Genomic DNA, 27,822 nt, shown 5'->3' with positions numbered 1-27,822 from the left:
CCCCATAATCCCAATCACTGTCAAAAAGAGCTATCATAAACAGTGCCTTTTAACGCTACAATGTTTACCAGCCAACATCAGATCTAGGTTGATCTTCCTACACAGAACTCCGTATGGATCAAAGTACCCACGTCATTTATTTCCAAGTGAACTATACAGAAGAGGCATCAGTATACACACTAGAAGTGTGCTAGGAGCTGTAATAAAAGAACTACACCCAGAAGCCTTACCTACACCTGGAACTTCAGATGACAAGATTCTGAACTCTGAGCTAATCCTATAATGGGATAAGACTTTTGGAGATCTTGGGAGGGGGCATTTTGCATTTGGAAGGAACATGAATCATCGGGGGCCAAAGAGTAGACTGTGTTGGGCAGCCTCTGAGATGGCCCCCAATGACCTGCCTCTTGGTATTCACACCCTTTCATAATTTCTTCTCTTGAGTCTGGGCTGGACCTACTAGCTCCCTCTTGCCCTCTAGTTATTGGCTCTGAAGCCAGCTGCCATAACATAAGCCCCCTCCGCTTCTCCATGGAGAGGCCCACTTAACAAGTAACTGTAGAAAACTTCCTACCATTAGCCCCCTGTGAGTTAATAAATGTTGTTATAAGCCACCAAATTTTGGCGTAATTTGTTACTTAGCAATAACTAACCAACAGATACCCAATACAGATTTTACCACTAAAAATGTCCTTTGGATAACATCATAATATATATTTGAGACCATGCGACAGAAAAAAAAAACGAATACCCAACATATACTTTACTTCTAGAAAATTACATGCAGACACACATAGAAAAACATTACTTCCTTCAAATAAAGAAAAAATCTTTGATTAGAATATTCACCAAAAATGTCTTTACCTTGAATGCACTGAAGTGTTCCATCCTCTGCTCTTATTGTGAAAGTCTCACCTGGATTAACTTGAACGAGAATAACCTGCCAAAACAACACATTAATTTCAGTTTAATACTGAAACCCCTGGGATTTGTCAAGTGTTATTACCTAAATTTATATACTAGACAGGAAGCATGTGGCATAAAATCTTTTATAAACACAAAACTTGGAGTATAAGTCTTAATTGGGGGTATGGGGGTAGGAGGAGTACATGCATTCAAATTTAGCTAAGTGAATTCTCCTGTGTTGCTTATGATGCTATCTAACTTTTAAAAACTCCATTTGAAGAAAACTTTTCTTTGAAAAGCACAATTCCCTTTTCGCTTTCACAAATTTAGTAACTACAATTACAGAAGAAAAAAGACCAGAAACCATACTTATAGAAGAAAGATGCATCTAGCAATGAGGTTTTGACCTAACAGTGTTGCATACTGTTCCCAAGTGTCTATTACTGATCTGGTTATATGATTCTGTTGTGTGACAACAACAAAAATATTTACAAGAAAAAATTTTGTAAAAAGAATTATCTGTGTACAGGATCTTAAGACAATAATGAACAGTATTAAATAAATACTATAAATAGGCCCCACCAAATACCTAAATGTTTAAAGTCAATGTTTTACTTATATGAACATAAATATTTAATATTAGACAACTTCCAAGACTAGACCATGAGTGGTAATAGTAAAGTACATTCTGTCAACAGCCTGATAGTTTTATTAACAGTTCTAATCAAAGGATAATCAAAGGAAAAAAATCACTAATTGATATCTAAATACAAGTTAAAAGACAATACAAACTTAAAAAACTATAGTTAGGCTGGGCACGGTGGCTCATGCCTGTAATCCCAGCACTTTGGGAGGCCGAGGCAGGTGGGTCACTTGAGGTCAGGAGTTCAGGACTGACCTGGGTGAAACCCGGTCTCTACTAAAAATACAAAAATTAATCAGGCGTGGTGGCAGGTGACTGTAATCCCAGCTACTTGGGAGGCTGAGAAAGGAAAATGGCTTGAACCCAGGAGGCGGAGGTTGTGGCAAGCCTAGATCACACCACTGCACTCCAGCCTAGGTGACAGAGCAAGACTCCACCTCAAAAACAACCACCACCACCACAAAAACTATAGTTGAAAACCACCATGTACAAGGCTAACCCTATTTAAAAAATCACCATAAAATTTCTAGAAATTGACAGGATGTCAGCGTCACATTCATCCTACAGTTATTGGAACAAGCCCTGTTCCTCCCTAGCTTGAAACTGTCAAGCATACTGTTCCCTCTGTCTGTGATGCTCTTCCTGTACTACTTCATCTTAGCTTACCACCTACCTTCCTCCATCCTCAACCAACGTCTATTCATCCTTCTCAGCTTGTGATACAGTGTTTGACTCTCAGGACAGGTCAGGTCCCCCACTATGTGTTCTAAATCAAACAAAAAAACCCGCTCTACTACTTCTTCCTAGAATTTACAACTGCAATTAATTAACTAAGCAATTATGTTAGTGTCTGCCTTTCCTTCTTTAATCTAGGCACGATAAGGATAACATCCAGCTATCTAGCCCCATGCCTGGCATAGAATAGGTTATGTGCTCAATAACTACTTTCACTGAATGAATGAAAGTCATAAAACATTAAAAAAAACTATTGCAAATAATTATCTTAGCTTAGAAATTAAGCTTTCATAAGATGCAATTTAAAAGTCAACTTTATTTACTGTATACACTATAATTTGTCTGTTTTGTAAAACTACTGAAATCAAAGCCATTTCATCTTTAAAAACTCAATCTTTAATATCCATGTATTTTGCCTCTTCTAATAATTCATTCAGATGATACTGCTGGAATACTAAAATTTTTTAAATCAGAAAATACATTACCTGGAAAAGACAGCATCATTCAGGGAAACTCAGACTAAGCTTCACCCCTGGTGCTTCTCATTATCTTGAATTATGACAGTTATTTCAAGGCAATTTATTTTTCCTATATAATAACTATAGATAATCTCTGAGTTTTCAGTATTTAAATTATCACCAATGTAATCATACTGTACTGTTTCAAAAACTCAAAAGGAAATTCCTTCAAGATCTCTAGAATGATTAAAATATTTGTTTTCTCGAAAAGGAGCTTTTAAAGTCATTTCTTTAACATGAAAATCATGTATTTTTACATAAATATACAATATAAAAACTACAATGGAAGAAAACAACACTTCAATACAGACAATTATCCATGTCTTTTTAAAGGCCCTTAGACCAATTCTAGCATCACTGCAATAAAGCAAAAACCATTTGCTTTTGTGTTTAAAGCTCTAGGGATAGAACTGTAATATATGCCCATGGAATTAATTAGCTGGGGGAGGGGGGAACCAATGGATGCCAAGACTCTATGTCCTAGATTTTCTCTGACAATCCCAAATTCATATACTCTCTTCTACCACGCTCATAATTGTCAGACAATGTGTCCTGAATACCGGTTCAGAAAATACAATTCACCAGTATTACGGAAAGTCCCAGGCAAGAAAACGGATTTCTGAATTGGGACATGTCCGGACTGTCGTCACGTTATCTGCTTATCATATTGCACAAAAAGTGTCTGTAACAGTTCCTCAGCGGTCACTGACACCAGGCCAAACTTCAAAGAACGACGCAGAGGCATCCAGCCTCTAAGGTCCACTTATGCCTTCCCCCACTGCTTACTGAGTTCAATTCCTGACCCCCATCCCACTTCTTCAGGGACAAAGATGATAGGTAACGGGCTTTTAAGCATCCGACGAAAATACCTCCGTTCAAATGTTTAGTTCATGTAATTTTCACTGCTGCTGAGTAGCCATAGCAACCAGATTATAATCTACCAAGTTACCTCAGAAACCAGGCAAGTCTCTTGTGTCCCAATACCAATTTTTCTCAGTAGAGCAGAAGTCATTATTTAAACAAACCGTATTCATCTTGGCACTGAGGTATTTTAAAAGAAAGCATTTTATTATACTGAGGGAGGCTGACCACCTAGCTGTTTTCATTGTCAATAAAGCAGAGATAAAAATAAGTTTGACACACACCAGCCCAATGACCGGTCCTGACAGCAGACATGAATGAGCTGGCGGCAGAAGGTCTTGCACCACGCAGCCCCGGAGGAGCATGAGTCACAACCTGGCCAACTCCCGGCACTTAACCTTTCCTATCATACAGGTTGGGCAATGTCTCTCTCTCCCCCTCCCTCCCTCCCTCTCCCCAGCCACAAAGCAGAAATATAATAACTGCTACAAGTCCTCCTTAATATAAAATGCGAAACAGAACATCGCTGTCCAAACCACATCATTTTTTGTCTACTCACTAAGCATTTCCTACTTTTCCAAAGTCAGCATTAAACTGATTCATATTGCACCATGTCTTCAGAGGAAGAAAAAAAAGACAAAGATTTTAACTACTGATATATTTTTTTCTCCAGAGATCTTAAGAAGAACCATGCTAATCAAATCATGGGAGCATCCTCTAAGCTACTCTTGCTTCATCAGCTCTGTTTCAAAACCGTTAGTGCTACATGAACCAAGAAGCTGGAAATAAACAGAAGGCAGTTTATCAAAGTTTAATGAAAAATAAGTGACCACTCTTCCAAAATCCAAAGAAACAATAAAATAAGAGTTACAAGTAATACAATTGAGCAAACACAGCATCATGGGAATTCTTTGTCTAACAGGAGAACTGAAAGAAGGTGTAATCCTTTACAGGTATAAATCTAAAACTAACTCTTTTTTACTCACTAAAAGAGGAAAAGGAAGGCTACTTTTGCAATTTTAACTTTGGGTGGCTGATTAACCAATAGTATCTAAGACTACTCCTGGAGGCAAATGTCTAATTTATGCCTCAAATAAAAAAATCACCATTCACTCAAATAAGCAATCAGGGTAATGTATCAGTCCATCAAAAAAGCTTCTGGCCAGGTACAGCGGCTCATGCCTGTAATTCCAGTGCTTTGGGAGGCTGAGACGGGGAGAATCGCTTGAGACCAGGAGTTCCAGACCAACCCGGGCAACATAGTGAGACTCCATATCTACAAAAATAATTGTAAAAATTAGCCGGACATGGTGGTGCATTCCTGTAGTTCTAGCAACTCAGGAGGTTGAGGCAGGAGGATCGCGTGAGCCCAGGAGGTCGAGGCTGTAGCAAACCGTGACGGTGCCAACTGCACTCCAGCCTGGGCAACAGAGCAAGGCTGTCTCCCAAAAAAAGCTTTTCCTGGGAGAACAGTACCAACTGACCAAAGGCAAAATATTACACTTGCGGCGTTTTTAAGCGTTAAATCCAATCTTCAGACAATCAAGATATAAACCATACCAGAGAGGAGATCCCATTTCACTTCTAGAGTTTTTTCCACTGGCCACACTTTGTGAAGCTTGTTTTCATGTATAAATGAATACTTCTCCCTGGGAGCCCACATTTATGATTATCCAACAGGTATCTTTAAGGGGGAAAATGATACAATCTAAAAGCTGCAGAAGAGTTCCACACAACTAAGGATTCTATCCAGGAATACCTAATAACTTTAAAAGTGACCTTTGACTACATGAGAAGAGTACTACCGCCTATTCCTCATGCTACTATTTTCTGGTCACACATGCTCCCAACTCCCCAATCCCCAGCCCCACCCCCAAGATTCCCAATCTCCAAGCTCTTCCCAGGCCCCCACACCCAAACTGTCCATCCACACACACCTTTGAGACCCCAGTCTGTGTGCCACAGACCACAGTTGGCCTCAGGCAAAACTGAAAAGTAAGCAATATTTGTTTTTTGAGTCCCCTCTTTTCTCCAAATCAGGAAAAGGGAAGTGATGGGTGCGAATGCCCAATATTTATCTTTGTGGTAATAACACATGCAAAGAAAATGTCCTAGGATTAAAAACATAGCAAGTAAACTAGAAAGATCCTGGGAAGAAGATGTAAATGTATCCATTGCCTCATTTTGCTCACTGCCCTACCTGAAGCCTGAATCCAAAGCTGATTGAAAAATAATATACAATAACAGGAAGCCCCCAAGGGGACCTAAGCAAACACTGGGAACTCAAGGTCCAAGGGCACACATTGTAGGTGAAGCCTCCCTTGCTCAACACAACCCATAGGATACATGGCAAATATGTTTTCCTGGGCTTTAGGACTCTTACTATTCAAAATAAGGAGCAAGAATATCCACTACTCCAAAAGTTTTAATACTGTTTTCTTCAAAGAATAGAAGGTTCAAAAGCTGTATCTTCGGCTGGGTGTGGTGGCTCACGCCTAAAATCCCAGCACGTTGGGAAGCTGAGGCAGGTGGATCACTTGATGTCAGGAGTTCGAGACCAGCCTGACCAATACCCCGTCTCTACTAAAAATACAAAAATTAGCCGGGCATAATGGTGGGTGCCTGTAGTCTCAGCTACTCTGGAGGCTGAGGCATGAGAATCACTTGAACTCGGGAGGCAGCAGTTGCCACGGCACTCCAGCCTGGGCAACACAGTGAGATTGTCTAAATAAATAAAAATTAAAAATAAAAATGTGCTGTTTTTATTTTTAAAACGGTTAAAAAAAAAGCTGTATCCTCAATATCACATCTGTCTGTAAGATTAATTTGGCATGATGCAGGGTACTTTATCAACTCCTTTTTCCAGGTTTTTTTCTATAATGATTAAGAAACAGCTACTACTTATTGAATCCCTGTCATCTGCCAGGTAGATAGTAATTAGATTTTATAAGTGAGGAAACTGAGGCTTGAAGAAGACAAGCAACTTTTCCAAGGTCACAAAACTACGAAGTGACAGGAATCCAGCCATGTCTGACCAAAATGCATACTCGTCTAGTCCACACCACCACTTCTCCCCTCTACTAGGCGTGGTTTCACCATGTCAATTCAATATGGGATAATTCAACAAGACTGCTAAAATAAGAGAATGCAGTTAACTGGGTCAAAGGAACATCCCCAAAAGCAGGACAAGTTCTCTTCTAGGAAATATGTGTTCCTCCCTGAAGCAGAGCCTTCTACCCTCAACTTCTTTTTCTTCAAATTCCTACCAGTGACAAGTCTCTCAGTTAAGTAAAATTACAGTCTCAAAAAAAAATTTTTACCAAATCTGCCATGTTTCATGCTATCAATAAAATCTAAAACCAGCCACTTCTCACCTCTAACCAGATTTTCTCTTTGGTAAACATTTGGGCTCTCCTTAAAGGTTCACCTCCCAATGCATTCACATTCTAGTGTCTGCTCAGCTTCTGTGTGTCCTGGCAACAAGAGTGACTCCTATAGGAATCCATTCACAGAAGTTCTGAAATCTAAGCCCTTTACATCTACAAAATGGTTTGAATTACTTGGAAATGCTTATAATTAAGATTATCATAACAAAAGCCAGCAATAAAAAGTAATAAAGTAACACCATAGTATGTGGAAATTTCCTATTAAGGGCTCAGAAGTCCAGGAAAGGACCCTCTCCGGCTCAGTTTTCTGACCCACAAGCTGCCCTCTCAAAGCACACAGGAAGAATTAAATTCGGCCACCTTTTTACATACTTTTAAGCAACTAGTTTGAGACGTTGTCCACCATACAATCTAGGAAAACAGAATTTTACAGTTGGATACTCAAGACCATTACAAAGTTTAAAGAAGCTGTCCAGATTTAAGACTTCTAGGCAAACACACTAAAAATGCTCTTTTTAAAATGTAATGCTTTTAAGATTTTCCTTTCTAGATTTGAGTTACTAGAGCTTTGTTAAGCAACTGTTGGAAAGCCAGGCACACTTAGATTCTTGGTCTTGGAAGAACTACAGCTTTGAGGACATACACACACTGACTTGTATACATGAACAGATTATTCCAATTCTTCCCTCATTCTGCACCAAGTCCAAATTCAAGCCTGACACTAGCCTCTACAGAGAGCAAAGGAAAAATGTGACAAAGATTTTCCAGCCAGCCCCGCCCCTCCTCCCGCACACCCTCAGCACAGACAAGCACACAGCCGATTCTATGCACGCTGAATTCGGAGCCAGTTTATGCACCATGACATCAGTGCAGTATAATGAGCCAAGTTGAAACTCCATCTGGGACAAATAATGTCCAGGCACACTGTGACTTCTTTTGTTTATATACAGTGACTAAATATGTCTTGGTGGTAAATGAACTAACTCAAGATTTATTTCCCAAGGCCTCCAAAACGATACTCTGCACGCTGAAGCAACTCCCTGCCTCCAGTTCTTTTTCCAAGGCTATGCATAAGTGATTTTTAGCAGAACACATGATTTTTGAAACATATAATTAACATCTTCAGGAGAGTCAAAGTCCAAGCAGTCCTTCATCAATCTAAAACAAAGAAAACGAGGAACTCATGAGCAACCCGGTACGGTATCACCGTTCATAGTAAAAATCTGCATGACACTTAATTCTGTATTCCCCTTAGAAAACGGGAAAAGTAGAAGCGAGAGATTAAAGAAATACCTGTGAAGCGAAGTGGCCATTTTCTTTCCTTTTGAAGGATAAACTTTGTTTCTTTCATTCTGGCATTACTCTGTAAATTCAGAATGAAAAACCACCTAATATGTTCAAATCTTACAAGGTTTTAAATTTCTGTAGTCTCAAAGCTGCCTCTAGGGTGATGCAATTTTTTAATGGAAATGAAGGACGGGGTTTGGGAAGAAAAGGCAGGCAAAAGGCCCTCTCCTAACTCCAGGGTGAGACTCCCACGGGGGAGGAACCTCTACTACCTCTACTATCTCTACCTACTACTACCGTCTACTACCCTTCCCTGGCCACCACCACCTCTCAGCAACTGCTGACCCGGGAGGGAGCGGCCCTCCTATTGCCAATCTCAAGAAAAGAACCATTCCCTAAGGAAAAAAGGGAGACGCTGCTGTGACCCGAACTGAGGCTTCGGAAGATTTCACTCCCAACTCCTTTTGCAAACACGAGCCTGACCTCCAGGACTTCCGACACTACCACTGCTGCTTAGTCCTCAATTTTCAGAAGCTGGGGAGCCAGAGGCACTGCCCCCTTCTGGAGTTAACGTGGAGATCATGTAAGATAATGAAGAGGAATGGCCTCTACAAAGTTTACAATTTACTACTGTGCAAAAACCAAGTCCCATCTCTCTCCCTAGCTGTTTACCTGAACAAGACTAAGAGAGGTGAGTCCAAGCCAGGCAGCTCCACCTTTCCCAGAAGGCAGGATCTGAGTTTTGGAAGAGGAGACAAGTAGGTTCAAATCCCAGCTCTGTGATGTGCTAGATGCAAGTACATAACCTTTCTCGCCTCGGGTTTGGTCTATAAAGATGATTGCTGCCTTACAGGGTGTGTAATTACTGGATGAAATAATGTGTGTAAGGGCTCAGCACCAGCCCCAGCACCTCGTAAGCCCTCCCCAATAGTCACTAATCCTTCCCTCCACCTCAACAGGAAGAAAGAGATAAAAATATCCATTAAAAGCCACTGTTTCCAACAATTTTAACTTAGTGTCCACAGATAACCACTCAAGTAAAAGTTGAGATTAGGTTGGTTGAGACTAAAAGCATTCTAGTGATCAGCAGGCTTCCAAAGCAGCACTTAAGTTTGAGGTAAATGCCAAAAATTAACACTTAGCATTCTTTCAAAGTCCTAACTCTGACCTTTCGTACAGTTTTTAGATTGCTAAGGTATAGACATCTCTGGAAGAGTCAACCTTACAGCATCTTTTGTCCTACATTTCCCTCTAGGTTTAAGAATAATTGTTAGAAAATGAGTCACTGTCCCCCTCCAAAGACGGCACTCACACCTGGTGTGACACCTATCTTCCCGCCTTGTTAATGGAGGCTCTTTAAAGTTCCAAGGTTGGCCCAGGCGTGGTGGCTCACGCCCGAAATCCCAGCACTTTGGGAGGCCAAGGAGGGCAGATCACTTGAGGCTGGGACTTCGAGACCAGACTGGCCAATGTGGTGAAACCTCGTCTCTACTAAAAATTTAAAAATTCGCCGGGTGTGGTAGTGGGTGCCTGTAATCCCAGCTACTAGGGAGGCTCAGGCAGGAGAATTGCTTGAACCAGGGAGGCAGAGGTTGCAGTGAGCTGAGGTCGCGCCATTGCACTCCAGCCTGGGCGACAGAGCAAGACTTCATCTAGAGAGAAAAAAAAAAGTTCCAAGTGTGCAGAAGTCCAAGTAGTCGATAAAAAGTAGGAGAACTCTCATCCCGAGTAAACCACTTTAAAAATGAGAAAGCAAGAGACTGTGGGAAGTAAGCTTGATGTGGACACCAATCTGTGAAAGGATAATGTCTCCTAACACCCAACTCCACCATCAATTGATTCCCTGTGTCCTGAAAACAGACAGATACTATTCATATAGATAAACCTAGTATCTGATTTCCTATCACAAACCCTAAGAGAAAAATATGGATGCCATTAATTTGTAATTCATATTAATATTTTATAGTTTTATATTCAGTCATAACTAAAGCCATCAAGTAAATTATAAAGAAATAGCCATTCTATATAGATGTTTTCCATGTGACCTTTTTGCCAAGGTCATAAGAGTTTAAATGGGTTCTAAACAGATCCATTCTGGCAATATAAAACAAAAATTAAAAATTAGCTGCATTACTGTGGCCTATTTAACTACCAAACAACAACATTAATTAAAGCACATCCTTCTGTATGTCCTAGCTTCTCCCTTGAACTAGAATGACAACTCAACACTCCAATATAAAGACCAAAGAAACTTCTGAGACAGTAACATGCACAGTGATTAATGTTTCTAACTACTGCTTAGAAAACACAAAAACATTATACTATATTCCAGCCTGGGTGACAAGATGAGACCCCGACTCAAAAAAAAAAATTATCAACTTCTGATTACACGAATATGACAACAACAAAAAAAGGTTTGGTTGAGGCCTGGCACAGAGGGTCATACCTGTGTAATCCCACATTTTGGGAGGTCTAGGCAGGACGATGGCTTGAAACCAGGAGTTTGAGACCAGCTTGGGCAACATAAGGGGGCTGTCTCTACAAAAAATAAAAATAAGTAGCCAGGCCATGCTGGTGCATGCCTATAGTCCCAGCTACTCAGGAGGCTGAGGTGGGAGGATAGCTTGAGCCCAGAAGGTTGAGGCTGCAGTGAGCTGGGACTATATCACTGTACTACAGCCTGGGGAACACAGTGAGTCTCAAAAACAAAACATATTAATGACCCTTCCTGAAAATTAAAAGTCATGTAACATAATTGGTCAATAACACAAGTCCATTTCCCTTCAAATCTAAGGTGCGGCTAACAAGAACTGATTTGCATTTTTTTAAACAACAGAAATGGAAGCTTAGTAACAAGTTTACTGATATACTTTCTAGTCAACCTGCACCCAAAACTAGACCACATTTACCTCTGGATCTTTGCTGACTCCACTTAACTGCCCAATTATTTGCAAAGCAGAAGCCTTTGGAAGGGTAATTTGCTAAATGCAGACTGTCCATTTTATTCAAATGCTTGTCTACTATGCTGCAAGGAGCAAGGAAGGGGCAGGAAAGAGAGGACCCAGGAAGGGAGGGCCAAATTATTCTTGTTAATCAAAGTGCTCAACACACCTGCTGCTCAGGTAAAACACATTCCCTCTCAACAGATGATCTGATCTGATGGTCACCTGTTAAGGAAAAAGGCCCAGGGCAGGGAAGAAATACCAATGTAGGCATTAACACTAAAGCAGCACATGTATAATGTTTCTTCTGGGGACCCACCATGTCTAGCTTCAAGTTATTGTAACATTAAAGCTGACCAGAAAATGACTAAGAGGCACCTAGTTCTGGCCAATGCCAACTTAAATGAGGGAACAAATATAATCTAAAGGCAGCTAAATCCAAGATTACCTAGATAAAACACTACGGCACTTCAGCAACTGGCTCCTTGGCAGGCTGTTTATTTTTGCATTTGGAAATGTAGGAGATAGAAAAAAGGAACGAGAATGAGTATCTGCATTTGGAACTTGGAGATTAATGTTACGAATTTTACGCAGCTTGCTTACTACTGTCGTGTTTGGAGTGTAACGCATATATTTTATATAGTCATATGTTTAAATCAATCATTTGGACTAAAAAAGAAAGAGTCTGCCTACATGAAAACGATTATGTGCAAACATATTCTGGATGCAGAAGTGTCTCGTCTTAACACATTCTGGATGCAGAAGTGTCTCATCTTTTCTTCCTGTGTTTATATACTACTTTTACTGTACTATGAGATACATCAGTAGCTATCGCATCACATTCAACATGACAAATACACATTTTCAAAACAAGAAAAGGAGAAATCAGAGTTTGGAAATCTATCCAATTTCATCTTATGTCTTTAAAAGTTAATATGGAAATGCTTTATGGCCGGGCATAGTGGCTCACACCTGTAATCCCAGCACTCTGGGAAGCCATGGCAGGAGGATTCTCTGAGCCCAGGAGTTCAAGACCAGCCTGGGCAACATAAGGAGACCCTGTCTTAAATACTTACATACATACATACATAAATGCTTTAAATAAAAATTCCTCATCTAGGTAATACCAGGAAAAGTTTACCCTTAAAAAAAACTCTTTCAATAAATACTTAAAGACTCAATTCTTGGAAACTGTAAAAAAGAATATAAACACAAGTATTTGCATCTCTGCGCTTGGACTACTTTTACCTTGCATCTGTGTTTAATGTCTCCTAACTAGACTGTAAACAGTAAAACTAAGGAATAGGATTGTTTCTTTTGGCCTTTCTATGCTTTAGTGAATGTTCCATGTGGCACTTATTGGGGGACTCAAATCTTAAAAACTAAAAGCCAAAAAACAAAACAAAACAAAAAAACCCACATGGGTCCTAACATGTAAGAGGTAAAGTTGAAATCCTCCTACAAAGCTCCATGAACCAGCGCCCAGCCTAATTCATTTTACAAGTCATGGGGCAAGTAGATGACTAAAAGATTTTAAAACACATTATCAGTTTGATACACAATGCACATGCCTGAAAAAATCTTAATCATTTTTCTGTATTTAAAATATGATATGCATGAGCACAAGATGCAATTTAAAGTTTAAAAAGTTAACAATTTCCAGATTCCAAACCGGGATGACCACAGAGTTCAGGCAGGCTTGGAAACTAAGTGAAGTGGACGGAGCAGGCACTGAAGAGGACGTTCCCCATCAACAGCAAATGGCTGCAACTTCTGTGCCAATTGTTGCCAAGTAGGAAGGACCAGCCCAGTGTTATCACATCTTCTGGGTTTTTTTTTTTTTTTTTTTTGAGACAGAGTTTTGCTCTTGTCACCCAGGCTGGAGTGCAATGGCACAATCTCGGCTCACTGCAACCTCCACCTCTTGGGTTCAAGCGATTCTCCTGCCTCAGCCTCCTAAGTAGCTGGGACTACAGGCATGCAGCACCACGCCTGGCAATTTAGTAGAGATAGGGTTTCACCATGTTGGTCAGGCTGGTCTTGAACTCTGGACCTCAGGTGATCCACATGCCTCGGCCTCCCAAAAGTGCTGGGATTACAGGCGTACGTCTTCTGGTTTTTCCAGTTAAACAGAAAAATCCAGAGTTTTATATAAATCTTCCCATTTTTAATACTGGTACTGAAATCTTTTTCTTCTAAACTAAAGGTAAAAAAACAAAAACAAAAACAACACACACACACATACACCCATGCCTGTATGACAAAGGCAATAAGCTACTTTTCAAGCCCTGATATAGATGAATTAAATCTGTTCATTGCTTTCATCCTTCATCTATTCAAAAAGATTTACTGAATGTTACTTCAGATGCCAGGCACAGCATGAACAAGAGAGAGACAGTCCCTACCCACCCCGAGTTAACAAGGAAATCAGACAGCCAAAAATTGCAATAATTTGAAAACAATCATAATGTTAAAACCACCTTAGATTTTTAAATTGTCATTATTCTGCAGTGCAACGCTACCATGCCAGTATTTTACCTTAATCCTTCCTGTTTTAAAGGCAGCTCAATTTCTAGCATTTGCAGGATACTGACTACATCTTATATCTTATTATTATTGCCTTTGGCTAATTAAATTCTGAAGTGTCTCTCAACCCAGACAGCTCAGGGCTGCCATAATTATATGTCCTATGTTCTAATTATTGGGGGTGCCACATATAACAACACCCTCTGATAACATGGCATCAACATTTTCCTTTATAAGACTGAGATTCTGCATAGGCTATGCCTTTTTGGAAGCTTTTGTAGTCAGCAAAATTGGCAAAACTAACTCAGAGAGGTCTGAAAAGTCAGACCACAGATCTGGATAAAATCACACCTTTTTTTTATAGTTAAAAGGAGGCCCTCAAAGCAGGGGTAGCAACCCACAGCTGGAAAGTTGATCTGGTTGGGGGGGTGCTTGTGATCTGCCCCACTGTGGAGTCAGTAATTCTGAGCAACAGGCATCAAGCGGATGGTGGACCGTCGGGACTGGAGAATCAGAGGACAAATACATTCATTAACAAAGACACTAAATAGCAGAAGTTCAAGCAAAGAGATCACCGACTATGCAGATGAGGTTTGCTTGTAGTGCCCCAATAGCTCTCCATTGCATATGTAATCCCTATAATGTATTCTCCTTTAATAAAACAGAAACGGATTACTTGATGTACAAAGTCTGGATAGTTCTAGCCTTCACTTCATCTTAGATCTGATCTGACCCAAGCTCAGCCTCCCCACAGATACTTTTCCTAGCCTGTTCTGTTTTCCTGCCCACCTATCCCAATCCTCAATTCCTCCTCTGAACTCCTATGCACTGTGACACTCTGCAATCCAAGCACTCTCCTGTGACTTAATGTACGTGTAAATACAGCCTTTTTTTTTTTTTTTTGGTAGGCCACATTTTGCTCCTCAACTAGACTGCTCATTCCTTTAGGGCAAGAACAGTGCCTTATTCATCTTTCTGTCGCCAGCACCTAATACAGTGCCAGCATACAAGACATTTGATAAATACTTATTAAAATGAACAAATCTATTATTCAATCACTCCTAAATTTAGTCATAAATCCTATCCTCTCATTCTTTTTTTTTTTGAGACAGAGTCCCGCTCTGTGGCCCAGGCTGGAGTGCAGTGGTTCAATGTCCGCTCACTGCAAGCTCCGCCTCCCAGGTTCACGCCATTCTCCTGCCTCAGCCTCCCAAGTAGCTGGGACTACAGGCGTCCACCACCACGCCTGGCTAATTTCTTTGTATTTTTAGTAGAGACAGGGTTTCACCGTGTTAGCCAGGATGGTCTCGATCTCCCAACCTCGTGATCCGCCTGCCTCGGCCTCCCAAAGTGCTGGGATTACAGGCGTGAGCCACCGTGCCCAGCCTATTATCCTCTCATTCTTTTCCACCCCAAATTTCAAAGGAGAGAGGCTGACAGTATCTTGACTCCGGAGGGCTTTATAAATTTGAGTGGTAGAGGAAGCATGAATGGCAGCCAGCAATAATAATTTTATTTAAGCATTTGCACAGGTTGTGCATTTCTCACGCATCTTGATGCTGAAGAATGTGATCCAAGACTGAGGTTCCCCATGCTCGGTTTTCCATACCCAGCATTTGACCAGCCTCTTTCTACTTTCTAGCTCAAGTCCCAGCCCATAACAGGATTCTATCACAAAAGGAGCTCTTCTATAATGTTATTTAGCAATAATGGCTGCAGTCTCTTTTTTAACTGTCACTCCCACTCTCATCTGAATATCCTTCTTTCTCCTGGGTAATCTTCTCAAGAGTTGTTTATTCATTTTTCTACAATATACTGATTACAAAACTTCCTTTCTGTTGGGATTTCTGAGGAGGAGACAAACTCTGTTATGTAAGCAAAACTCTTCACAGGTCCCCCAACACCGTGGCTATCAGTATATTTAAGGAGTAAACCTGTGAGGTGACAGGATTTGAACTACTGAATGCAAGACGGAAGCCATCGAGGAGAAAGTTATTAAGAAGATATCAACCAGAACAGAAAAGGTCACTGGATTAGGAGGAGGGGCACATTTGATGGAAAAGACATGCTGATGATGAGCACCATCTGAGGGTGGAAAGCTTTAATATGTTGAACATACTGTCTGGAAATGTGTATTCAAAAGAACACTCCAGGAAAAAACTCTGGTTACATATTCTGTCTAGAGGAAACAGGGGCTTTCAAAAGAAGAAACAAAAGAGGGAAAAAAACTCTCTCCATGACATGCTAAGTGCTGATCAACAGGAAAAGGCAAAGTCAAGAGAATTGGACATGATTGAGGCAATTGCCTTCTGCCTTCCAGGGCAAGTAGATGATACATTATCCTGAGCTAGCAGAAGCAAGTTTTCTGTATATGTTTAAGGAGTTCTACTTTCTGAAGAAGAAGCATTAAAAACACTCAGCAATATTCTAGAAGAATAGAAGAATTAAAAGAGGCAAGAGAGGAGAAGAAGAATAGTATGACAAATCATTTACTAGATGTCCTCCATATGCTAAATGCTAGTCAGGTCAAAGAGCCATCTAATCCAATCCAGTTCCACTAGGAATTGACCATCAGTGAATACATATTTAAGCAAAGTCACTAAGAATATAATATAAAGTGGCACACTACTCTCATGCAGGTCACAGATACCCTTATAAGTATCACATGTTAAATTAACAAATCAGTAAACTCTGCCACCCTATGTCAACACTTCTGTTTTTAATCTAATGGTTTAACTGGTAGCTGCTATAATTCTTCAGAAATTATTAAAATATTAAATCAATAAAGAAGTCAGAATTTGGGCTGATGTTTATTCTTTTGTGCTCAAAACTGGCTGCTACATTTTAAAATCGCTAAAATGCAGAAGTCCATAACAAACACAGGTAAGTTAATATACCACAAGCTTCTGAAAATGTCAACAAAGGCATCAATTTTCTGATTATTGAAGGGCATTCATCATCATTTATAATAGCCACATATTAAAAACTCAGGTTGAAACCTGATTTTTATAACTCAAGAATAGTATACAATTAGGCATATTAAGGGAAGCAAATTTTATTTAGCTAAGCTAGGCTGTAGTTATTCAGAGGTGGGAGAAATTAATGGTGATACAAAGCAGAGATAACTTTATTTAGAAAATAATACTTCAAAATAAAGCTACTCAATTTCACTTTTGGTTATATATACAAGAGAAATAAAAAACATGTCCACACAAGAATCTGTGCATAGCAGCATTGTTCATAATAGCCAAAAAGTGAAAATAACTCAGATGTCTATCAGATCACGAGTGGATTAATAAAATATGGTAGATCCATGCAGTAAAATATTTGGCAATAAAAAAGGAATACAGTACTGACACATGCTGCAATATGAATGAACCTTAGAAATGTGTTGAGTGAACCGGGCGCGGTGGCTCACGCATGTAATCCCAGCACTTTGGGAGGCCAAGGCGGGCAGATCACTTGAGGTCAGGAGTTCAAGACCACCCTGGCCAACACGGTGAAACGCCATCTCTACTAAAAATACAAAAATTAGCCAGGCGTGGTGGCACATGCCTGTAATCTCAGCTACTTGAGAGGCTAAGGCAGGAGAATCACTTGAACCCGGGAGGTGGAGGTTGCAGTGAGCAGAGATCGTGCCATTGCACTCCAGCCTGGGCAACAGAGCGAGACTCCATCTCAAAAAAAAAAAAAAAGATGTTGGGTGAAAGATGCCAGACACAAAAGACCAAATGTTATGTAATTTTATTTATATGAAATTCCAGAATAGGCAATATCTACCTATAGAGACAGAAAATAAGTGAATTAGTGGTTACCTAGGATGGGGGAAGGGAGAGAGAAATAGGAAATAGGGAGTGATCCCTTTAGCGTTCTTTTTAGAGTGATAAAAATGTTCTAAAATTAATTGTACTCAAGGTTGTACAATTCTGTGAATATACTAGATTCCAATGATTGTATACTTTCAGTGGGTGAATGGTATGACATATGAATTATACCTCAGTAAAGCTATTAAATAAGGAAAACTGTTGTGTAAGCTGCTTCTGTTCACATTGTTTCTTGTTATTTATTTTTAGTTGATAATGCTTTTAAAAGCTTCATTCATAATGAGGATGAATTTTCTTTTTTAAGAAAATAATCATCCTTTTCACTCTTGCCCTTTTCCTGCTACCTGCGTAAAATGACAAGCCAAGGTTTCAAACTTAATGTGACTTCAAATAATGAAAATTAACAGTGTGTCTTATTTAGAGAGCAAGAACGCAACAGAGAATCCTGTCAAGAACTAGTCCTAATTACATCCAGAAACCAGCAGAACAGAAATCAGGAGGAGGAGGGCTGTGGGAACTGAAGAGCTTTCTCATAACTGTGGTAGTTCTTTTGCATATATAGAACTGTTTAGAAAGTCCTTTGCACAGCTGCAAAGTATTAAGAACCCTGTAAATACATACAAGGTAAGCTTTACCATACACACTCCTAACAGACATTTAGAGGCAGAACCCTATGGCCAGGGGATGGCTCTTTACAACAGTATGATGTGAGAGGTGGCTGAGGTGCCACATACCTTAGGATGCCACCGCCGAGGGTCTGTTGTACAGTGCCTGCAATGTCCACCCCTACAGTCAATCCTGTGCCTGCAAAAGGTTCTTATTAAGATGAAAAGGTATTGCTTCAGTGAGAAAGCACAGTAAAAGCCTCAGAAAACATTCGTATAGATCCCTTTCTCTGGCATGTCCGCTGTAGCCTGATCCTTTAACATGGAACCACCTGAGCACCACACTACGCAGGCTCTTAAGGGCAGGCAGCAAATACCAGCAGGTGCCCAAAGCAAGCACTCAAAACTCATGCAGCCCCACACTCTGGGATCCTGTCTTGGAGACTCACCTTTGTTCTTTGTTCTTTTGAATGGCCCTCTATTGCTCCCCTTTCCCTACATCCTCTTGTGTTTCTCTGCCACTTTTGGTTTTCCTTCTCCTTCACTCTGTCTTCCCCTTGTGCCTTCACCTGGGTTCAACACACAGGCCCGGAGCCACTACCATGCCCACCTAGGCCAATGCTAAATGTTAGAACCCAAAGAATGGAGGCTTGAAAGAATGAGGAGACACAGGACGGAGACTCTGGGAGCAGAATGAGGAAGAAAAATGTCAGGCACAGAAGCCCCTGCCTAGGCTGAGCCCCAGTGACGTAGAGGCAATGACAAAGCATGGTAAATCTTGGGCTGGTCCTGCTGAGAGGGACATTTCTAACGCACTTTACCCACTTAACAATTTTGCCCATTAAGGAAAAGTCAGAGTTAATGCCAAGTAATAGCTTGGAACCAAGGATGTTAATGCTTCTAACACAATTAAACATATTTACCAATTAAAAAGACAAACAGTTCCTTCTTGTGAGATTTTTTAAGTGTACCCCCACTTTTTCATAAAGCTTGATTATTTTGACTACTTACAAAACAGATACATTAACAGATTCTTCTTTTCTTATTAGCTTTAGAGAACGCTTTAATAAGATTAAAGAAAGATTTAGTAAAAATGTGGGTTTTTGTTTTGTTTTTTCTTTTTAGAGACGAGGTCTCACTATGTTGCCCAGGCTGGTCTCAAATTCCTGGCTCAAGGGATTCTCCTACTTCAGCCTCCTGAGTAGCTAGGATTACAGGCATGCACCACCTCATCTAGCTTTGAAAATATGGTTTTATTAATCAAAATTGTTAAGCAGCTTCTGCTTAGAGTTGAGGTAAGATATGCAGGGTAGGGAAATGCCACATAGCCTGCTGGGCAAGCTGAATTACAGACATGTGGGAGAAATCATCAAAACATAAACATGGTGTACAACAACATGGATGGGTGGCCTCAGGTCTCTTGGCTACACAGGCAAATGGGAATTAGGTGACCACATCTGAGAGACCTAAGTCGTTTTCCAAGTTTACTCACATTTGACTAAATACCTTGTCTTTTTGTTTCTTTGTATTAGTAATTCTTTTAATTGGGAGACCAAACACTGCATCTTGAAACCATCCACAACACTCTGCAACCATCCCGTGAACTACTAGAGCACAGTGAGCAGAAGAGCAGGCAGAGAATGACAGAGAGAGAGAGGCCAGCACTAACACGGAAGGCTGGCAGCCAGGCAGCATGATTGGATTTCACTCCAGGTGTAAGAACGTGGCCTGAGGTAGGCCAATGACATCAGAAAGTTTTTATTTGGAAAAGATCCCTCAGGATCTATGTGGAGAACGCTTCCTGGTGGGGCAAAAGGGAAAGCAGAGAGACCAGCCAGAAGGGCTGTCCTGCCCTACCCTAGGGAGATGATGGCACGGGGTCCAGCAGTGGTAGTGGAAATGAAGTGGATATGGCAGATTATGAATTTAGCACACACTCCTGAGATAAAGCCAACAGGACATGCTGAAGACTGAAGAGGAAGATGAGAACACAGAGTGAAGACTGTGAAGTGGGCGGTAAGGAAGGAGAGGAAGTGGAGAAATACTGCCAAAGAGGGAAAAAGCAACAGGAGGTAGCAACTGGAAGGGGATGTGGAATCAACTGAGGAGGTTTTGTTTTATTGGGTGGGGAGAGGTGCAGGTGTTTATGTTTTTAAGATAAAAGATACTACTGTATGTTGGTGGAAGTAATCCAGCAGAGGAAGAGATTGAAGAATCAGGAAGGGAGATGTCTGCATCAGTGGTGAGAAGGCAGGAAATGCATTCAACTAACAAACATTTACTGAGCACCTATTATATGTTTTTTGTTCTTAAGAGGTTCATAGTGCAATGCAGGAGAAAATAATATAAATTATTAAGCAGCAAGGTCAGCTCCAACCAAGTATATGCAAAGAATATACTATGATAGATAGAGTGTAGATATACTATATGATAGATTAGAGCAGGCGGCATGTACTGACATCAAATAAATGATTAACTTATTTGAATTATTAATATATTTTGGGTATTTTCCAAGCAATTGCTCCTAATTCTACTTTTCATAAAATAAAAATTTGCTTTTATGCTTCTAAAGAATGTACAAAGATAAAATATCTAGTTATAAGACTGCACAAGCCCAACTGTTGTAATAAAAATTTTTAATTAACATTAGAGATAATCATTCAATTCCTAATAATTTTTTAAAGTTTCACTTACTGTCTAAATTGTTTCCCCCAAGTGCTACTTGACTGAGTTCACAAATAACTCTGTTCCACAATGTTCAGTGACTAGTGACAAAGGAGATTCAGAGAAAATAAGTACCGTGATTTTATGAGCTACACAGTTGGAAGGACTATTCCAGGAGCAAGGGTGGGTTCACACTGTCCTGCGGGTCTTGTCGAGATCACTCCTGTGTGAAGTCAAAACCTGACCCTCTGAGCATGCAGCTCTGGCCAACCAAGCAAACTAGTCAAGCACAATACAGCATGAATAAACAGTCATTTTATTTCGAAGACTTTTACGCAGTCTGAAAATGACTCCATTTTTCAATGCTTCAAGAATACAAACTGAATGAGGGAAGATTTTGTTCTCTAAAATCACGATATTTTAAAAAATGATACAGTATTTCTACAACAAAAACACTTACCTCTAGAAATGCTAAGGTTTGAAATCACAAACCTTTGAATCCCAAAATAAATCAAATACTGTGTTACTGTTTCCCACTTAGACAATTTGACTTAAATTTCCCTGTTCCTACACCAACCTGCTGAGCTGCATCTCCATTCACCAAGTGGGGCATCATGGCTACCTCTCCGTTCAGCAATGGTGGCAGTTCCAGAGGGATTTGGTCGGTCATCATCATTGTGACGTACATTCATGGAGAACTTCCCTCAACTGGCTTCCTGCAAGAGAACCACCACTTTTTAAAAAGGACTCAGCACCACAAAAATCACCTGTAACATAACAAGTCAGCAATCTAAGTGCTCCATCATGAAACCCAAGTTATTCTAATCTGAGAGCCCTGTATTATTATGTCAGGCCCCAAAGAGGGGTAGAACAAAGGCAAAGAAATAGCCTGAACTAGGAGACAAAAGACCAGAATCTCTAAGTGGCTATGTGAACATAACTTTCCTGTATCTCAGATATATCCAGGGCAACTTGTGCAGTCAGGCCTAAAGGTAGATTCCATTGTTTCTATTCTGTTTATTCCATTTATTCTAATGAAATTCATACACATTTTCAAAATAACACAAAGCCTACTTTCATCCCATAATGGTATTTGCCACCATCATTTAGCTTTGCAATACAATAGAAGGAAAATAACAGTAAATTCCTATTTACAATTATAGCTTGTTCCTTAACTAGTGTTTATTCTTCAATTATGCCCAAAATTTATGGCAAAGATGGATAAAGAAGGATAAACGAACAAATATAAATACACACGCACGCTCTCACACAATTTTAAATGATCTCAAGAACCAATTGCCATATAGCTCACAGTTAAATTTATCATTCATAATAGAGTCCCCAAAATTTCAAATTCAAGGACATTTGGTCAACGAACTCTTTAATACTTAATATTCAAATCAGACAAAATAATGGGGCAAAATTGTTAATAATTGCCTCAAATATGTCTCAGGTAGATATGACAGAAATAAAATATTTATTCTCATTCTTAAACACCTCCACTGTAAACGTTAAGCATACCTCTCCTCCCTCCATCCCACCCAAAAAAAGCCCTCCCTTCGAAGTATCAAAAGATATATAAAAGCCACCCAAGAGATTATAAACTTTTTTACTTTAAATAGGCAAAATTTTACCTGTTTATTATACACCCATTTTGAGAAACTAATCATTTTAAGCACCAAAAAACAAAGTCTTATCCCAACTAGAAAAGCAAATTCTGTAATAACAGGTCTTATAATTTGGTGTTAATAGTACCATCATGCTGTTTTATGAGGCAATTACTCAGTTCCTAAGCAAATAAAAGTACCAAGCCCAAAGCCTGATAGTTTATCCTCATGAAAGAAAACAGATACTTTTACAATTAAAACTAAGATAATTCCCATTGACACTATCATGACTTAATTGTTTGAACTATGAATAGGTCAAATGATGGAGAAGAAATCTAATGTCTATTTCAATTTCATTCCTAATATACTTTATCTTACTAATAATGCATGAGAGAAAAAATGGCTATTTTCTCAAACTGATGACACTACACAGGCCTATCTTTTTTTTTTTTTTTTTTAATGGAGTCTCACTCTGTTGCCCAGGCTGGAGTGCAGTGGCATGATCTCAGCTCACTGCAACCTCCACCTCCCAGGATCAAGCAATTCTCCTGCCTCAGCCTCCTAAGTAGCTGAGATTACAGGTGCACACCACTATGCCCAGCTAATTTTCATATTTTTATTAGAGACAGGGTTTCGCCATGTTGGCCAGGCCGGTCTTGAACTCCTGACATGACCTCAGGTGATCCACCTGCCTCGGCCTCCCAAAGTGCTAAGTATGATGTCTTATTTAATGTTTCTTCAAAATCACAGGTTGGATTAACAGGGCAGTAATTTACATTAGGGGGTCTGAGTATAAGGATCTAAGGGTGGAGAAGCACTTTCACCTTTTCTTCCCTCCTCCTTGGGCACTCGCTATTGAGGCTGTGGTGCAGACTGTGGCTCTGTGTCTTCTCTGCATCCCCTCTGCTACATTAGTGAGTGCCAAAGCCCCCTCCTGCTTGGCACAGCTCTGACATCTCACAGGTGAGCCTAAGGATAGAACCTCTTCTCTCTTATCCAACAAGGCAAGAGGAGTAAACCCATTTCAGGGCCTCCGTCTAGGTCCTTTCAGCCTCCATAGGTCCTTCTATTAGGCCAGCGTACAGTAAATAATGATACAAGTTTAGAGAGTTCAAATGGGAGGGAGATGAGGGTCCTTAGGACCTGCTCTAGGCTGAAGCTGTCTATACTCCATGTGGTCCAACCCATCTAACCAAAGTTTTGAACACTTGGATTTGCAGCTCAAATCCAAATAATCGTGCTACTTTGTTCCTATTTCTCATTGTTTCTTGTGTGAGCCCTGTGGGGGAATGGGGAGGTTGGACTGAGTATGAGAAGACAGTTGTGATCTGGTACAAAATTTAGGCATTCGTGGTCTCCTGTCTCTAGTACCGAAGAATGTCTGAACACCAACAACACATCTAATACTAACAATTCTAACCCTCTGGTAGGCACTGTGTTAACTAACAGGACTGCTGTCAATGAGACATAGCAATCCAACCCCGCTAAATAGCACTCTTAAGCACAGGTGTCAAGTCTTAAGCAGGGCATTAACTCCAGGTTCTGCAAGTGTGGGATAAGTTAGATGGATCCCCCAGACTCAGGCCCACAAAGGCCTTACAGAAGTAGGATAGAAGAGAATGGGGACTGACACAGATGTGCAAAACCATCTCTTTTCATAAGGGATTTTATTTACCCCCCAAATAAACCAAAGAAGTCCACTGGCACAAGGAGATCATTATATTTGCTTTTGAAAACTTCATAGACTACTTTAGGTGAGATGCCTGAATCTTTTTCTCTACTACATGGTGGACTTTCCACCTCATACAGTGTTCAGTGGTTACTAGAAATGACTGGGAAGGGATGGAGGAAGGGGAGACAGGGAGGCTGTATGTACAAACACTCCTGAGAAAGATACAGTGGAAACATATGAACATCATACACTCCTAAGCTTCAACTCAACCACCCAACAGTCACACTATTAATCATGGAGAAAACAGAAAATTAATAAAGTGAATAAAGGCCACTGTGAACCCCGCCAGTCTCACTTAGCCATAACCAAAGTTGCTGATCTTTTTCCCTCAGCCACCAGCTTGCTAGAATCCAAGGCCTTCTTTGTAATCCCTAACAGTTTCACCAGAGATAAACCAGACTTCATCCTGACAAGAATATAAGGTAACAGATTCAGCTAGATGGGGCCTACATGCAGCCAACAACGTTTAAATCCCCATTTCTGTGCTCCATGCACACACAGAGAATACTTTCATTTGCCTAGAATGCAAGAGACATACAAAGAAATGAATTATTTCGAGGCAAGGAACTGCCCAACTACTTAAAAGCCAACTGCCTGCCAAGTTGTCCCTTAAAATGATCATAGAATAGAAATGACTTAGTCTATGCTCCATAGAAAATAGACTAGAGAAAAGGCAAGGAGGAAAAGCATAAAAGCATGAAAACATAAAACTTAGGGTTCACAGTAGAATCTTTATGGTTATTCCCCAGGCATGAAAAGGGAAACGTAGTGAGTGTTCCCAATAGAAAGTCACAGATTCAGGTTGTGAATTGGGGAAACCACACTGCAAAACCATCAACAGTTAAAGCAGGTTAAGTCAGGCCAGGAGGTCTGGGAAGGCTTGTCATGAGCAGTCATCACTCTATGGTCACAGCAACCCACAAGTGAACCTCCTCAGTTTTAACCAATAACTGAGACAAAACTACAGGTGGACTAAACTCTCAACAGGGTGGCTCAACTCAGCTGTGAGGAGACCTCAGGAATACCTACCTGATGAGAGCCGACAGGCTTTTCAATGGAATTAAAAGAGGAAGCAATGGATGTGGAAGGCTTTCATCCATACAGTTAACTTTAAGAACCAAAGCTTACTCTATTTGTTTGTAATGATTGTGAATGGAAATTACACATGTTCTCCATTAAACAGCAGGCTGGCCACAGCTTTTTTCTTAGGGATTTCAGGACGGTTTATAAGAATACTGTGTTCAGTCATAAGGTGATGGATGAGGATGTTACTGAAACATTTTGACCTTACATATACAGAGCTATTATCACCCCACCCCTACTTAAGTTTTTTTTTTTTTTTTTTTTTTTTTTTCCTGAGACAGAGTCTCACTCTGTTGCCCAGGATGGAGTGCAGTGGCGTGATCTCAGTTCACCACAAACTCCGCCTCTGGGTTCAAGCTATTCTCCTGCCTCAGCCTCCCGAGTAGCTGGGACTACAGGCACGTGCCACCATGCCCAACTATTTTTTGTATTTTTAGTAGAGACGCGGTTTCACTATGTTGGCCAAGCTAATCTCAAACTCCTGACCTTGTGATCTGCCCGCCTTGGCCTCCTAATAAGTTCTTATGCTTAATTTTAATGTTTTTTTCCTTTCTCTTTTCTTCATTAACCACACTCTCTCCAGTCTCAGGGCCTTTTCCTAAATTTGCTGTCTTAAATTTTCTTTGGGCTGGGCAGCCAGATTGTCAGTTACATGCACACACGGACAGGAGGAGTCCCTGAGGACAGTTTCAGAAGCTCCCCGTGTGCTTTGTGCAGAGTCTTCCTTTTCACCACCCGCTGATTATCAGCTGTGAAGGTAGCTGAGAGGGCCAGATGTGTGATCTCCGAATAACTGCACTGTAACTCATTTTCATCTTAGTCAAAAAGTCTCAGTAGAAACCACCCTGACTCAACGCTCATCTTCTTGGTCTGGGTTCCTTCTTCCCTAGACAGATGTGTATCTGAGCTGGCCAAATCTATCACAGGACTCAGGCATTTTGGTCAAGGCTGTACCACATCCACACTGTCCCCCAACACACCACAGAGATGTGATCATGAATCCATTCTTGAAATCAATTACTCTTTACAAATGAAGAAATGCACTGCAAAACTAATAAGAAAAAAACCAGAAAATAGATCATCTCTACTACAACGCATTTATTTGTCAAATCCTATGAACTTTTCTTTCCCCCACACAGAGCACCAGGGTTTCTCTCCTATTCTTTATTTTGTTCGTACCCATACTTCCATTTCAAAGAATTTGGTAACAACCACAGGCCCTCACAACCTCTCCCCCTAACCACACATAACACTAAAACCGCAAGGGCTTCACGCCCAGCTAGTTCTATTCTTTTGATTGACAGGGAAAGGCTGCCACGTGGGCACTTGTGATTAACTTCCCTCTCCCCTAAGAAAGCAAGCCACTGGTTACCTCCTAGCAAGACCCAGCATTTCCAACAACCCCGAGCTCAAACGCAAGGTTTGGGGCAGGACACTCTGGAAACAGAATGAACAGATCCTCACTGTTAGTAAAACATTAATTCCACCCAAATATGTCCCCAAAGCTTTTAAAGAAAACTTTGCTTTAAAAGAATATTACAAATGATCTTCAGTTTTTGCATTTCTCTAGGCAACTAGCTTATTCCCTTTTCTTCTTATTTTGCTTCCTCTTCTCCAAGTCTAAAAAGATTTTCCATGGTCCTTTGGTCCCAGCCTATACTAAGAAACATACTGGCCAAATTCATGAAAAACAACGATTCGCAGAAGAGAACTGCAGCCCCACCTGCAACGGGCCAAAGCAATTATATACTAGGAAGAATGTCTAACTTAAAACAAAGCCAAAGCCCTAATCACTGCTGGGAGAGTTTTTAAGTCTGTGAAACTGGCCTTCAAATTAATAATAAAATGTCCTGGTCCTCACTCTGTGGGCCAATGACCCAAATTTCCTTACATTAATTCAAGATGTGATTTAGCAGTACAGTACGCAAATTAATTTCAAATGACGAGAGAAACGGAAACGTAACAGTACCAAAAGGAACAAAGTATACCCATCAGAAGCAAACCCGCCGGGCCAGCCTGGATGAGAGGAATTGATTCCCTGAGTTTAATTACAAGCCAGGCTGAGGCTCCCAGGCCCACTTCACCAGCACCCTAATGAGACCTCCCACTAACTTTGACTATCCTGGAGCAGTGTTTAAAAAGGTCAATGGAAAACTGGGCATGGTGGTGCACACTTGTAGTCCCAGCTACTCAGGAGGCTGAGGCAAGATGATGGCTTCAGCCCAGGGAGTTTGAGTCCAGCCTGGGCAACATAGCAAGACCCTGTCTCTTTTTAAAAAAAAAAAAAGGTTGATGGAGTAACATAACAAGTAAGTAGAATGCATGTGTCCAGTTTTAACTTTTCACTTCCATACTCCAATTCAAAACCCATCAAATACAAGGACCCATAAAGCAACTTGAAAATAATATCAGAATTCATACCACTATAGTTAACTGTGATTCCACGTACTCCATAAAGCTAGTGTCTTTTCCAATACAGATTAACCAATCACCTTCACACACT

General features: G+C 40.5%; 1 protein-coding gene across 3 annotated transcripts in view; it reads right to left on the bottom strand.

Annotated features, from left to right (window-relative positions):
* Window positions 1–27,822, bottom strand: part of FNDC3B (fibronectin type III domain containing 3B) — a 365,202-nt gene that overhangs the window by 269,826 nt on the left and 67,554 nt on the right. For 2 of the 3 annotated variants that reach the window (XM_063621666.1, XM_063621665.1), the window contains exons 2-3: window positions 21,475–21,613; window positions 865–940 (exon numbers count right to left, since the gene is read on the bottom strand). In XM_063621666.1, the coding sequence (XP_063477736.1) occupies window positions 865–940; window positions 21,475–21,585 (187 nt within the window). In that variant the 5' untranslated portion in view covers window positions 21,586–21,613. Of the gene's footprint in view, window positions 1–864; window positions 941–7,037; window positions 7,186–21,474; window positions 21,614–27,822 lie in introns of those variants that run through there. The other variant, XM_063621667.1, reaches the window with a different exon arrangement.

Source organism: Symphalangus syndactylus, chromosome 17 (genome assembly GCF_028878055.3).
Source record: "Symphalangus syndactylus isolate Jambi chromosome 17, NHGRI_mSymSyn1-v2.1_pri, whole genome shotgun sequence".
In the NCBI taxonomy this organism is placed as follows: domain Eukaryota; kingdom Metazoa; phylum Chordata; class Mammalia; order Primates; family Hylobatidae; genus Symphalangus; species Symphalangus syndactylus.
The sequence above is the reverse complement of the archived record's forward strand: the minus strand, read 5'-3'. Positions and strand labels throughout refer to the sequence as shown.